Source organism: Colobus angolensis, unplaced genomic scaffold, assembly GCF_000951035.1.
Source record: "Colobus angolensis palliatus isolate OR3802 unplaced genomic scaffold, Cang.pa_1.0 Scaffold8, whole genome shotgun sequence".
Lineage (NCBI taxonomy): Eukaryota > Metazoa > Chordata > Mammalia > Primates > Cercopithecidae > Colobus > Colobus angolensis.
In genome coordinates, this window is record NW_012121820.1 from 3,283,519 (window position 1) to 3,296,991 (window position 13,473).

At 53.3% G+C, this 13,473-nt stretch overlaps 1 protein-coding gene across 1 annotated transcript in view; it reads left to right on the forward strand.

Moving 5' to 3' along the window:
* The window catches only part of UBE2V1 (ubiquitin-conjugating enzyme E2 variant 1), a 95,796-nt gene extending 90,701 nt beyond the window's left edge, over positions 1 to 5,095 (forward strand). The window contains exon 6 of the mRNA XM_011929184.1: positions 4,938 to 5,095. Coding sequence (XP_011784574.1) covers positions 4,938 to 5,095 — 158 coding nt within the window. The remainder of the gene's footprint in view (positions 1 to 4,937) is intronic.
* Positions 5,096 to 13,473: the final 8,378 nt, after the last annotated feature.

A 13,473-nucleotide genomic window follows, 5' to 3' on the forward strand; every position in this document is an offset into this window, starting at 1 on the left:
AAAAAAAAGTATCTGGGCGTGGTGGCGCGTGCCTGTAGTCCCAGCCACTCGGGAGGCTGAGGTGGGAGGACTGCTGGAGCCCAGGAGGTCAAAGACTGCAGTGAGCCAGAGATGGCACCACTGCACTCCAGCCTGGGTGACAAAGTGAGATCCTGTCTCAAAAAAAGAAAAAGAAAAAGAATAACAGCCCCTGCCCCCACCTAAGAAAGAAAATACTACAGAGAAAACATAGCCCCTGCGAACCACCCCCCCCCACCCAGTTACTCTCCTCCCCGCTAAGAACTGGCTCTCTGAATCTGCAATTTCTCCTTCCCACGAGTGTCTGCATTTTGACGTCTCACTGAGCACTCCCTGAATTTTGATGAATTTTGCACTTTTCTTCCTTGTGGGTTACCTCTACCCCCCGGGAATGTAGAAAAATAAACGCTGCAGGAGGGTTCTGGGATTGTCACCCCTCCCAGACTGCTCCTGCAGCTTCAGTTTCCTGGCAAAGTGGCTGTCCCTCGCCTGGGCCCCCAGGGGACAGAGCAGAACAGAGGAGCTGGGCCGTGGAGCACACGAAGACCCGGGCACAAAAGCCCAAGTGCGGCTGGCCTGGCTTCTGCAGGCCTGGGGCTCAGAGCCAGCAGGCTGGAGCCAGGCGGCCTCCTGGGCCTCCTCACAGCCGCTTTTGATAAAGCCCCTCTGTGCGTGGGGTGGGGGGGGCCCGGCCGGATGGAGCCAGCTCACATCTGGAGGCCAGCACAGGCCCGGGGCAGCCGGCGCGGCTGACAGCGGCGCCACCCCGAGCCACACGCCGGCCCTGGATAAACACGCCCGCGCCCACCCAGCCGCTCACCTTTCGCCCACAAGGCTGCCTTTCTTCTCGGACCCAGGCTGGGGCCGCCACGAACATTCCTCCCATGCACAGGGCAGAACGCGCCGCTGACCTCAAGGCTGAGTGATGCAAAAGAAGGGCTTGGAAAAGCACCTACTACCTGCCAGGCACTGCACGCATTTCAGGCTCACTGCTACCCTGGGAGGAGGGACATGTGGGCAAGAATGTGCACGTTGGAGCTAGGAGACCTGAGTTCAAATCCTAGCTCCAGTGGTGTGACTTCCGGTAAGTCACTTAAACTCTCTGAGCCTCTGTTTCCTCATCTATAAACTGGCAATAATACAGCCCCCTCCTCAGAGGGCTATGTGACCATTAAAAAAGGTTACTATAGTAAGTTGCTTGGAGGAGTGCCTTACCCGTGCGCTCAATACCGCATTCAACAAAGCGATACTGAGGCTTTTCTGTGCTAGGAACGAAGATTAAGATGGTGAAAAATGGGGACTCAGGCCTGGAAGAGCTGTGTCTCTGCTCAGCTGAGCAGGAAGGGATGATTGTGAGGGAAACTCACAGAGCAAGTGGCTCCCCCACCTTGTCCTGCCACCCAGCCGCCACCCAGCCAGGATCCAGCCCAGTTTGGAGACAGGCAGGTACAGGAGCAGGTCGAGGCTCCTTCCCCGTTTCCCTGGGATATTATGACCCAGCACCAGCCTGGATCTCTTCCTCCTGTGCCAAGGTGTGGGCTCTGGGGTTGGTGGGTGTGGCAGGAGAGGCAGCCGGGTCACCTGACGCTGCGCCAGGTTCTGTGTGACCTTCAGAGACAGCTCCAGGTGCACACTGGGCTGTCTTTTCCTGGCGACCTCAACACATCCATCCCACTGTCTCCTTGGCCCTTTGTCTTCTCATCTGCAAGGGGTGGGGGCCCTAACAGCACTGGGTACAGTTACTTTCCTGACCCTCTGTTTCCTTGTTTTCAAAAGGGCAAGAGCGTCAGGTGCCTGTTGTGTGGAGGAGACACCCTGTGAGAAAGGCTGTGGGAAAAGCACAGTGCCTGGCACAAAGGGAGAGGTCTGAGTAAAAGTCAAGGTGGCTTCCTGAAGGAGGCCACTGTGCTCTCTCTGGTGGCAGGAGAAGCAGGAATAGAAGGAGTTTCCGGAACAGGAAGAGGAAGAGGCTGTGCTCAGAGCCTGTGCCGTGTGTGGCTGGCCAGTGCAAACCCTCTGCAGGAGCTGAATCATTGAATCTTCCAGCAATCCTGTACTCTAGCCATCCCCATTTTACAGATGAGAAAACTGAGGCCAGGAGGTGGAAATAATTTATTCGCTCGGGGAGTAAAAGCTGGAGCCAGAATTTGAACCCAGCAGGCAATGATGCCCCACTTCCTTCCCTCCTCGGGTCTTTACAGCATCCTTACCATGTGCTGGATTCACAGAGGTGAAGCGAACCCAGCATCAACCCTCAAGGAGCACCCCCCTTACATCTCTGTCTACCCCCTAACTTGACCCCCACCTACCTTGTCTCTTCTGGGCCTCACTTTCCCTCCTCTGAGCAATGGGTTCAATTTCTGCCACCCCTTCTGGCCTAGGGTCCCCAACTCAGGGCAGTGTGGAGGCACAGCAGCCGAGGCGGCTAGTGGGGTGGGGGTCCTCCACCTGCTGCCACCCCCCAGTCCCCCATGAACCTGCTCGCCAGGCTGGAGCCAGCCGCCATCTGGAGCGACATGCTGTTTATGGAGCCAGGCGGCGGCGGCCCTGGCCCTGACCCGGCCAATCTGGAAATGATTAGCAGCCGGGGCTGGGGAGCATTTGGAGTTCTCATCAGTCAGCCCGGACCCCCCTCCCCAAAGCCCCACACCCCTGGCCGCCCAGAGCCAGGGCCACTCTGAGGGACTCCGAGGAGCCCCCTTTCTTGCAGGGCATTCCGGCTCAGACCTGCTCCAAAGCCAGGAGCACAGAACACCAGCAGAGGTGGGAGACCAGACTGGGCCACCCACAGGCCAGGATGCGGGGGTGGGAGGGGGCGGGGCTGAGAGGGACGATCTGGGGCTTTCGCTAAGGAAGGAAACCTCTTGCAGAATTTCTTTCTTTAGTGTTTGGTTTTGAATATCCACACAAGTGCACAGAAGAAAAGAATAATCCGAACAGCCTGGAAGGGGACAAAGGGTGGAAAGTCGGTGTCCTTTTCCCTCCCTCAGGTCCCCACTCCCCCCACCACTGCCGCCAGTCTCTTAGGTCTCTGGAGATGATGTGAACATCTACACACACATCTATCTGGTCATTCTCTCTACTTTTTCTACAAGTAGCAGCCCGCTTTACCTCTGTCCCACTCCCTCCTTTTTTTTCCCTTGGATTAATCCATACTTCTACTACTGCTGCTGCTGCTGCTGCTAATGCTCTTATTTTAAAATTAATTATTTATTTATTTAAGAGGCAGAGTCTCACTGTGTCACCCAGGGTGGAATGCAGTGGCACAATCATAGATCACTGCAGCCTTGACCTCTTAGATTCAAGTGATCCTCCTGCCTCAGCCTCCCCTGTAGCTGGGACTACAGGTGCATGCCACCACACCCAGCTAATTTTTTGTTTTTTATTTTTCTAGAGACGAGGTCTCACAAGACTCCTGGACTCAAGGGATCCTCCTGCCTCAGTCTCCCAACGTGCTGGGATTACAGGTGTGAGCCACCATGCCCGACCTAATGATAATGTCAATAATAATCATAGCAACAGCAAAGTTTCTCTAGGGCTTACTCTGTACCAGACACAGTCTGGGGCTTTATTTCAGGGGTCCCCAGCTCGTGGGCTGGAGACAGGTACCCATTCGTGGCCTGTTAGGAACGGGGCTGCATAGCAGGAGGGTGAGCAGCAGAGGATCAAGCATTACCGCCTGAGCTCCGCCTCCTGTCAGATCAGCCACATCATTAGATTCTCATAGGAGCGCAAACCCTATTGCAAATTGCATATGCAAGAGATCTAGGTTGTGGCTCTTTATGAGAATCTAACTAATGCCTGATGATCTGAAGTGGAACCGTTTCATCCCAAAACCATCCCCCCACACAACCCCCAGCCCCTTTCACATTGTCCTCCACAAAACCGGTCCCTGGTGCCAACAAGGTTGGAGACCACTGCTTTGTATGGATTAAATCATTAACCACAGGGCGAAGTGAGCCTATCATGACAGTCTGTTGTGGTTTATTATTATTATTATTATTTGAGGTGGAGTCTTGCTCTGTCGCCAGGCTGGAGTGCAGTGGCGCGATCTCGGCTCACTGCAACCTCTGCCTCCCGGGTTCAAGCGATTCTCCTGCCTCAGCCTCCTGAGTAGCTGGGATTACAGGTGCCCGCCACCACACTTGGCTAATTTTTGTATTTTTAGTGGAGATGGGGGTTTCACCATGTTGGCCAGGGTGGTCTCGAACTCGTGACCTTGTGATCTGCCCACCTCAGCCTCCCAAAGTGCTGAGATTACAGGCGTGAGCCACAGTGCGGGCTGGTTGTGTTTTGTTTGTTTGTTTTTGAAACAAAGTATCGCTCTGTTGCCCAGGCTGGAGTACAGTGGCTTGATCTTGGCTCACTGCAACCTCCGCCTCCCAGATTCAAGCTATTCTCTTGCCTCACTCAGCCTCCCAAGTAGCTAGGATTACAGGCACGTGCCACTATGCCCAGCTAATTTTTTTTTTTTTTAGTTATTTGTAGAGATGGGTTTCACAGTGTTGGCCAGGCTAGTCTTGAACTCCTGACCTCAGATGATCTGCCCACCTCAACCTCCGAAGTGCTGGGATTACAGGTGGGAGCCACCATGCCTGGCCGAGGGTCTGTTGTTATCTTCATCCCCATTTTGAAGATAAGGAAACAGAAGCACAGAGAAGCAAGGCACCTTCCCAATGCCGCACAGCAGTGACTGGAGAACTCAGGTTCAGGCCAGGCCTGTGGTCCAAAACTCCACCCCATTCTGCCTGTCCGAGGCTCCAGAATATTGTACCGTCTGGGTGGATCCTGGTGGATTTGAGGCCTTGGGTGATGGATGCAGCATTGGGTTGTTTTCATCTGGGGCTGGTGGGAACTGTGTGGGGAACACCCTGGTGGGACGTCATCGCCTAGGGGTTGGGGTGTGGTTCCATTCCCAGAAGGGGCCTGGCTGGTCACAGGACTGAACAGCCCTCAGGCCCAAGGCCATTGCCCAACTGTCCTCCATGGGGAGGTGCTGACGCCTGATCCCATCCCCTGCGAGGATGGTGGAGGCCCCGGCTCCCACATCATGGGCCTGTTTCTAGGCCAGGTCTGACTTGGCAGAGTTTGTGGATACCTCTATCTGCGCTAAGCCTCACTCCAGCACACGCTTCTGCTGGGGCCAGAGTGAAGCATGAAGAACTTATATCAAGTCTGGCCTCTGCCAACTCATGTGCCCCCATCACCCTCTGGATAAGGCCCAGACCCCTCTCCCTCCCCTCCCCTCCCTCAGGCTTGGGTCACCCAGTGCCATAACCATTTTCTGATGGTTGTCTCCCCAGACAGGTGTCAGCCCCGCCATGACAGAGATTTTGGCCTGTATTATTCATGCCCGTGTCTCCAGAGCCTAGAGCAGAGCCTGGCGCATAGTGGGCGCTCAAAACATTTGTGTGTGTGTTTTTGAAACAGGTCTCACTCTGTCACCCAGGCTGGAGTGCAGTGGTGCAATCTTGGCTTCCAGCAACCTTTGCCTCCCAGGTTCAAGCGATTCTCAAGCGATTCTTGCGCCTCAGCCTCCCAGGTAGCTGGGATTACAGGCACCCACCACCACACCTGGCTAATTTTTGTATTTTTAGTAGAGACGGGGTTCTTCCATGTTGGTCAGGCTCATCTCGAACTTCTGGTCCCAAGTGATCTGCCCACCTTGGCCTCCCAAAGTGCTGGGATTACAGGCATGAGCTACCACTCAAAACATTTGTTGAATGAGAGCATGCATGAATGTATGATTCTATAAAGAACGAGTGAGTCAGTGGCGAGCCCAGCCTAACTGCCTTGGAGGGCTCTGTCAGCATGATGGCTGCCCTGAAGGTAGTGGGGTCCAGGCCCAGCCCTGGGGGAGGGGGAGAAGCTACAGCTGGAAGAGGAAGAAAAAAACAAGGGTTTATAGAGCATCTACTTCACATTGGGCACCCTCGCCTTCCTACGGCCTGTTAGACCCATCACACAGATGAGGAAACTGAGTCCCCTTCGTTCACTCCACAAACCCATCCTTGGAGTCTCCAGGGCTGGGGCAGGGGTGACGGCAGAGAATCAGCTGGGCACTGATCCTGGTTTTTCAGAACTGATCAGGGAGACAAACCTGACAGGAAGTGAAACAGAATAAACCAGAGCTAGCACCCAGCTCCTCCGTAATGCTGCTTCTCAGCCTGCCACTGGCGCGAATCCTGGCGCCGCCACGCATAAGCTTGTTTAAGAGGTTGTGTTCTTGGCCAAGTGCTGTGGCTCATGCCTCTGCTCCCAGCACTTTGGGAGACTGAGGCAGGAGGATTGCCTGAACTCAGGAGTTCGAGACCAGCTTGGGCAGCATATTGAGACCCTGTCTCTACAAAAAATTGACTGGGCATGGTGGTGCACACCTGTGGTTTCAGCTGCTTGGGAGGCTGAGGCAGGAAGCCCAGGAGGTCACGGCTTCAGTGGGCTGTGATTACATCACATTACATTACATCATTATGTCCAACCTGGACAATAGTATAAGATCTGTCTCAAAAAAAAAAAAAAGAAAGAAAGAAAGAAGGAAGGAAGGAAGGAAGGAAGTTATATTCTTGATACAAATGATATCTGTCTGCCTCCTGCTCTGGGTGTCCAGCGGCAACACTGGCGAATGCTTATGTAGTGCCAGGTGCCCATCAAAGAGCTTTACACACATGCATTCATTTAATTTTCAACTCTTCTGACGTGGGGACTATTATTATCCCCATCCTACGGTTGAGGTAACTGAGGCTCAGAGAAGATAAGTGACTTGCCCAGGGACACACTAAAGTAGACCCAGGAAAGTAACACTATGAAATCATACACAGAGTCATGGATGCCAGGTTCAGGATGATGTCACCTCTGGAGGGGGTGGGGAGGGGCTGAGATCAGAAGGATGCCAGGAGCCTCCCACGGTCACTGCCATGGTTAACTTGGAGGTGGGAACATGTACAGAGAGGCTCAGGACCATTTCTTTCTTTTTCATTTTATTTTTAACACATTTTTTGCACCATTTCTTTTTGCAGATTGAAAATGGTCCAGAACAGGAAGTAGTCATGTAGCCACGTCACGTAGAGTGGGGAACAGTAGGCACAGGGCAGGCCTGTGACCAGTTCTGTCTGCTTCAGGGCTGGAGCCAGCCTGGGTGTGGGGGCCCTTCCCAGCCCCCTCAGCCTCGGGACCCTCCCTGTGACGCAGCTGTGGTGGCGTTTGGCAACCCGGGCTGCCCACAGCTACCACAACCTTGGGCATATGCCAGCTGGGGGTAGGGGTAGGGGGAGCCGGGGCCTGTCCCTGCCAGCTGAGCCCTCCTGCTGGCTGCCTGGCCCAGGTGCCCCCGACATGCTGTCTGCAGCCCCTCGCCCACCTTACCTTGCCTCCCAGTGCTTTCCACCACCAAACCTGACAATGGTTCTGAGTGAGCAGAAAATCAGTGCCTTGCCGGCAAGATCGTGTCTGCGTCTGGCACCACTCTCCCCCCAGAGCTAGCACACAGTTGGTGCTCAATAAGTATTTGTGGAATGAACAAATGAAAAACTGGACTATTAAATGGCAACCTCCCCTTCCCTGCCTTCTTCCCTTCTTCTCTCTCCCTCCCTCCCGTTCTTCTTTTCTTCCTCTCTCCCTCTCTTCCTCCCTTCCTTCCACAGATAGTTATTAAGCACCTATGTGCCAAGCACCGTGCTAGGAACTGGGGACACAGCAGTGTCCAAAACAGACAGAAGTCCTGTCCTCACAGAGGCAACATTCTAGAACAGGAATTAGACAATAAAATGACCCCACAGGTTGGGCACAGTGGCTCATGGCTGTAATCTCAGTGCTTTGGGAGGCTGAAGTGAGAAGATAGATTGAGGCCAGGAGTTCGAGACTAGCCTGGGCAACATAGCAAGACCCTGTCTTTACAAAAATTAAAGTTAAAAAAATAAAGTACTTGGCTGGGCGCGATGGCTCATGCCTGTAATCCTAGCACTTTGGGAGGCCGAGGCGGGTGGATCACCTGAGGTCAAGAGTTCGAGACCAGCCTGGTCAACATGGCGAAACCCCATCTCTACTAAAAATACAAAAATTAGCCAGATGTGGTGGCAGGTGCCTGTAATCCCGGCTACTTGGGAGGCTGAGGCAGGAGAATCACATGAACCTGGGAGGCGGAGGTTGCAGTGAGTCGAGATCATGCCACTGCACTCTAGCCTGGGCAAGAAGAATGAAAAAAAAAAAAAAGTACTTAAGGTCTTAAAAAAATCAAAAGAAATAACTCCATCAACCAAGTGCAGAATTGCAGCTGGAGAAGACGGAGGGAGAGAGGCCCTCAGTGCCATCCACGCCTGGAGCGGAGGTAGAGGCGTCTTCCTGAGGAGACCCAGCAGCGGCTCCGTCCCATCTTGATTGGGCAGGTGAGAGGCGCCAGGAAGATGGCAAAGCCTGTGCCCCTCGTGAAGCTCAGAGTCTCAAGGGAGGCAGACCTTCCTAGTGAGTAGGAAACTCATTATGAAAGAGGAAACCCTCTGGCGCTGAGCAAGAGTGTCAGGGCCTCGCTCTCGCAGCCAGGAAGGTCCCAGAGGAAGTGACGCCCGGCAGTGTCCCAGCACTGGGCAGGATCCGCTGGCGACCCACCAGGAGAAGAGTATTCCCGGCAGGGACACCAGCTGGGGCAAAGGCAGGAAGACTGTCACCACCCCTCGGAAGCTGTGACTCCAGCCGGGCTGGGAACGCCCCTCTCTGGCCTCGGCTTTCTCTTTTGAGAAAAGGGAGCGGGGCCGCCCACTAGGCAGGGATGCTGGAAAATTCTCTGGGAGGCTTTGAAGGGCTGGGCAAGGCGCTTGATTTAAATCCTCCCAGGCTGACTTGCTATTTCCTGTCTTCCCTGACGGGCTGTGAGCCCCAGGGGAGAGGGGTCTGGTCTGCCTGCCCTGTAGCCTGGCACAGCATGGCACACAGTAGGTGCTCAAGGAGGCGTGTCTGTGGAATTAAATGAGCAAGTGCAGTCCCAGTTTCCTCATCTGTGTGTGTGGATAATGCTGATGTGGCCACAGAGATGGCACGAAGAAGCTCTTTTTTTTTTTTTAACTTTTTGTAAAGATGGGGGTCTCACTATATTGCCCAGGCTGGTCCTAAATTCCTGTCTTCAGGTGATCCTCCTGTCCCGGCCTCCCAAAGTGCTAGGATTATAGGTGTGAGTCACCACACCCAATCCCTGAAGAAGCTTTCACAGTTTTTGTGCTGTCTGCTCTCCCCACCTCCTGGTGGCAGGTCAGGTCTCTGTGGATCCCCTAGAGTCCCCAGAAATTCCCTCTCTGGGAGCTGAGGGTAGAGAACAAAGTGAGAAGGTGGATTGGACAGATTCCCCAACTCCAGATTTTGAGGCTAGGGATCCTAAGGTGCTTGAAAGGAAGTGACAATCAACTTCATTTACAATGGAAGGAAACTGAGGTACAACAACCACAATAATGAAATCTAAGCTTGTTGAGTGCTTACTGTAAGCCAGGAACTGTGCTAAGCCCTTTGACCAAAGTCGTTCCATGTAATCCTTTCAACACTTGTTGTAGGAAGCAAATACTATGATCCCATTTTGCAAGTGAGGAAATGAAGACTCAGGTAAGTCAAGGCCACACCACCAGTTAATGGGGGAGCAGGCATGGGAAGGAGAATTCAACTTATAACAAAGAATCATAAGCCTGTTGCTCCCTGTGTGGGGAGGTGGTTTGGGAGGGACAGGATGAAGGTTACATTGAAGAGGCTGGAGATGAGAGGAATGGACAGATCCCTCATCTGGGGGAATCAAGGGCTGTGGAATAAATAATTGCAAAAGTGAGGGGTCTAGGGTCAACACCATTGCTCTTTTCACCCTGGATAGCCCAGGAAAGCTTAGAGAAGCCCCAGTCTTCAGCCCACCCCAGCAACCTGAAATTTACTCTGCTTCATTCACTCATTCATTCATCTATTCATTCAACCAATCAGTCAATTAACAGAAAACGCAATACAGAATCACACAATACCAAACATATCCATTTAAACAATAAATGTAAATGAGTTAAATGGGTCTATTAAAAAACAAAGACTCATATTAGATTCAAAATCAGAATGCATTCATTTATTCATTGCCTTTCATTTATTTAGTGCCTAAACTATTCTAGGTCCTGTTTTAGATTCCAATGATAGAAGATAAAAATAAAATAGGGGAGCCAGGTGAGGTGGCTCACGCCTGTAATCCCAGCACTTTGGGAGGCTGAGGTGGGTAGATCATGAGGTCAGGAGTTCAAGACCAGCCTGGCCAACATGGTGAAACCCCATCTCTACTGAAAATACAAAAATTAGCCCGGCATGGTGGCGTGCACCTGTAATCCCAGCTACTCGGGAGGCTGAGGCAGGAGAATGGTTTGAACCTGGGAGGCAGAGGTTGTGGTGAGCCAAGATAGTGCCACGGCACTCCAGCCTAGGCAATACAGTGAGACTCCATTTCAAAATAAATAAATAAATAAATACAAATAAAATAAAAAGTAAAATAAGGGAAATATGGGGGTGGGGGTGTGATCTAGGGAGAGAGACCTTTAGCTACAAAGATCTTGAGGCTGGAATGAGCTTGTAGAATGCAGGAACAGAAAGGGGGCTTCATGGATAGAGAATGTGCTAGCAAAGGAGTATGGTGGGGGAATAAGTTGGGAGAGGTCAGCAGGGCCTATACCTCAGAGCATTGACAGGGCAGACACTGTAGAGTGCTGAGATGCAGACAAGCTGGGTCTACTTACACAGAGCATGGGTCAGCCACCGCTCCCGGCTGTCCCAGCAACTCGACCCTTCCCAGCTGGGGGCCCTTCATCCCACCCAAAGGGACCTGAGACAGCGGACCACAGCCTCCTCCTCTGGGGAAACCATGATTTAATCGGCTTATTAAGTTCTGCCATCAGGTTAGTTTTCTTCCCATTTCGAAGAAGAGAAAACTGAGGCTCAGAGAGGTAGGGTGACCTTCCCAGTGCCACACAGCCAGTAAGCAGCAATCGCTGGGGTGAACTCAGTGCACTGGACACAATAGTGCACCCTCCTGGCATTTCATGGCTGTGTCCCGGGAAATGGCAGTGGAGACGCCTCAGCTGGCTGTGTGTCCTCACGTGGGTCCTCCAACCTCTGTGGTCTTGGGTCTGTGTCTGGGAAGCACATGAGATCATTGTCAGGACCTTGGTGACTTCCTCCCTTGGGGGAGTGGGGCTCCCAAAGTGCTGGGCAGGCGACTTCTCATTTCATCCTCACAATCACCCCATTTGACAGAGGAGGCAACTGAGGCTCAAAGAGGGGATGTGATTGTCCAAGGTCATAGCTTCAGGCTCTCCTAAGGACCTGGGACTGAATCTGTTCATTGAATGGTGAACTCCCAGAATGGAGAAATCCAAGGATGTGGAGACTCTGAGGTGGGGTAGAGGGACGAGAGCAAGACCACCAGGATATCAAGGGGAGAGCCGGCCTGGGACCCAGGACATGGGCCCCAACCCTGCCCCACACTGCATCCTGCGCTAGTTCCTGAGCGGGGAGGGGCCATGGGAATTCTCCCTATCTCCCTACTCAGGGCCATGCCCTGGGTTCTGCCCAAACAGGAAATGCCAGGCCAGCCCCCACCCCCATCCAGGGTCGTGGGAAGACTCTGCCTGGGATTTCAGTGCTCCCAGCACTGGCCCAGCCTTGGGGGTCTGGGCCCTGGTAGCGCTGGCATGACCTTGGGCAAGGTCGTTCCTTTCGCTGGGCCTCATTCTCCCCTGCCCACCGTACTCACAGGCTCTGCATCAGACAGGCACTGCCACCTCCTGGCTGGGTGACCTCGGGCGGGTGGCTGCCCCCTCTGAAGCCCAGTTCCCTCTTTCTTAAAATGGGGGATAGTGCACACCCTGCATGGTCCATTGGCTGAGCCATTATTGCCCCAAGCAAGGGCACAGTGGGAAGGGCTGGCCTCTGGAGAGATCCCCGTGGCCCTCTGGGGATGGCTTCCTGTCTTTCCCTGGACTCAGAACCATGCCAGGTACCTCTTTGCACTTGTCTCCCAATCTGCAAAAGAGGCAGAGCTGGCCGGGCACGGTGGCTCACGCTTGTAATCCCAACACTTAGGGAGGCTGAGGTGGGCGGATGACGAGGTCAGGAGATCAAGATCATCCTGGCTAACACAGTGAAACTCCGTTTGTACTAAAAATACAAAAAATTAGCCGGGCGTGGTGGCAGGCGCCTGTAGTCCTAGCTATTCAGGAGGCCGAGGCAGGAGAATGGCGTGAACCTGGGAGACGAAGCTTGCAATGAGCCGAGATCCCGCCATTGCACTCCAGCCTGGGCGACAGAGCAAGACTCCGTCTCAAAAAAAAAAAAAAAGAGGCAGAGCCATAACCCTGACTGAATCCTTAGGTATTGGAAGGACTGAGTGACAGAACAAGGGGTCACAGAGTTAGAGTGGCAGCAGGAAATGGTGGAATGATGTGGATTGGAAGAGACCCCGGTGCAGGTTTTGGGGCCTGGAGAATGTGGCCTCCTGGTCATTTTCTGTCCTAGTGAGAAAGTGTGGCCAAAACAGGGGAGGGGGAGCAGTGGAAAGGACCCAGCCCCATCTCTTGCAGGTTTGCAAAGTACGGGGCAGGGCGGGAAGGGAAAACAGGCCCCAGACAGGGGTGAAGGTGGCTCTGCTCCCTCCATGTGGCTCTGCTGTCTCCCGGGCAGGAGGTTGGTGCTCCCAGTTGCCAGACTTTCTATGAATGGTCCTCACTCCTCTCAGATCCTGGCTCATGGATCCTAGCCCACAGTTTTCTCAGCAAGCCACAACCCCATGGAGTTAGTTGAGCCTGGAAGATCAGAGAGGCACAGCAGTTTGTCCAAGGTCACACAGCACAGTGGCCACCACTTCCTCAGGCCCTCCCTGGGGACAGCAGGGGTCCCAGGTGTGAATGAGAAAGAACTGCTTGCCAGTTCCATGGGCTCCAGACCCCGAAGAGACTTGGGAAACTGAGACACCAAGGTGAGTCCCTTTGAGGCAGCAAATGTGCAACAGCCTCTGTGTTTGGGCCTGTCCGTGCCTGGTACCAGGTGTGCCTGGGGGCAGAAGAGCCTGGGAAATGGGCTGGGACTTACCACATCTCCAGAGGCTGGGTTCTTTGCTGTAGAGGTTAACCAAAGGCATGGGAAAGGTGAGGGATACCGGGTGAATGCCAGGGCCCAGAGAACAGCTCAGTACACGGGGGCTGCTGTTGGAGCTGTTGTAGTTAGAGACCAGTTACTTAATCCCTCTGGGCCTCTGTTTCCACATCTGTGAAATGGGGACAGTAATAATCCCCTCCACAGAGGGCTGCACTGAGGATTCCAAGAGTTATCTGATGTAACGTACTTATGATGCACCTGGTATTTTTCTTTTCCTTTTCTTTTTCCTTTTTTTTTTTTTCTTTTTTAAGACAGAGTCTGGCTCTGTCACCTAGGATGGAGTACAATGGCATGATCTTGGCTCAC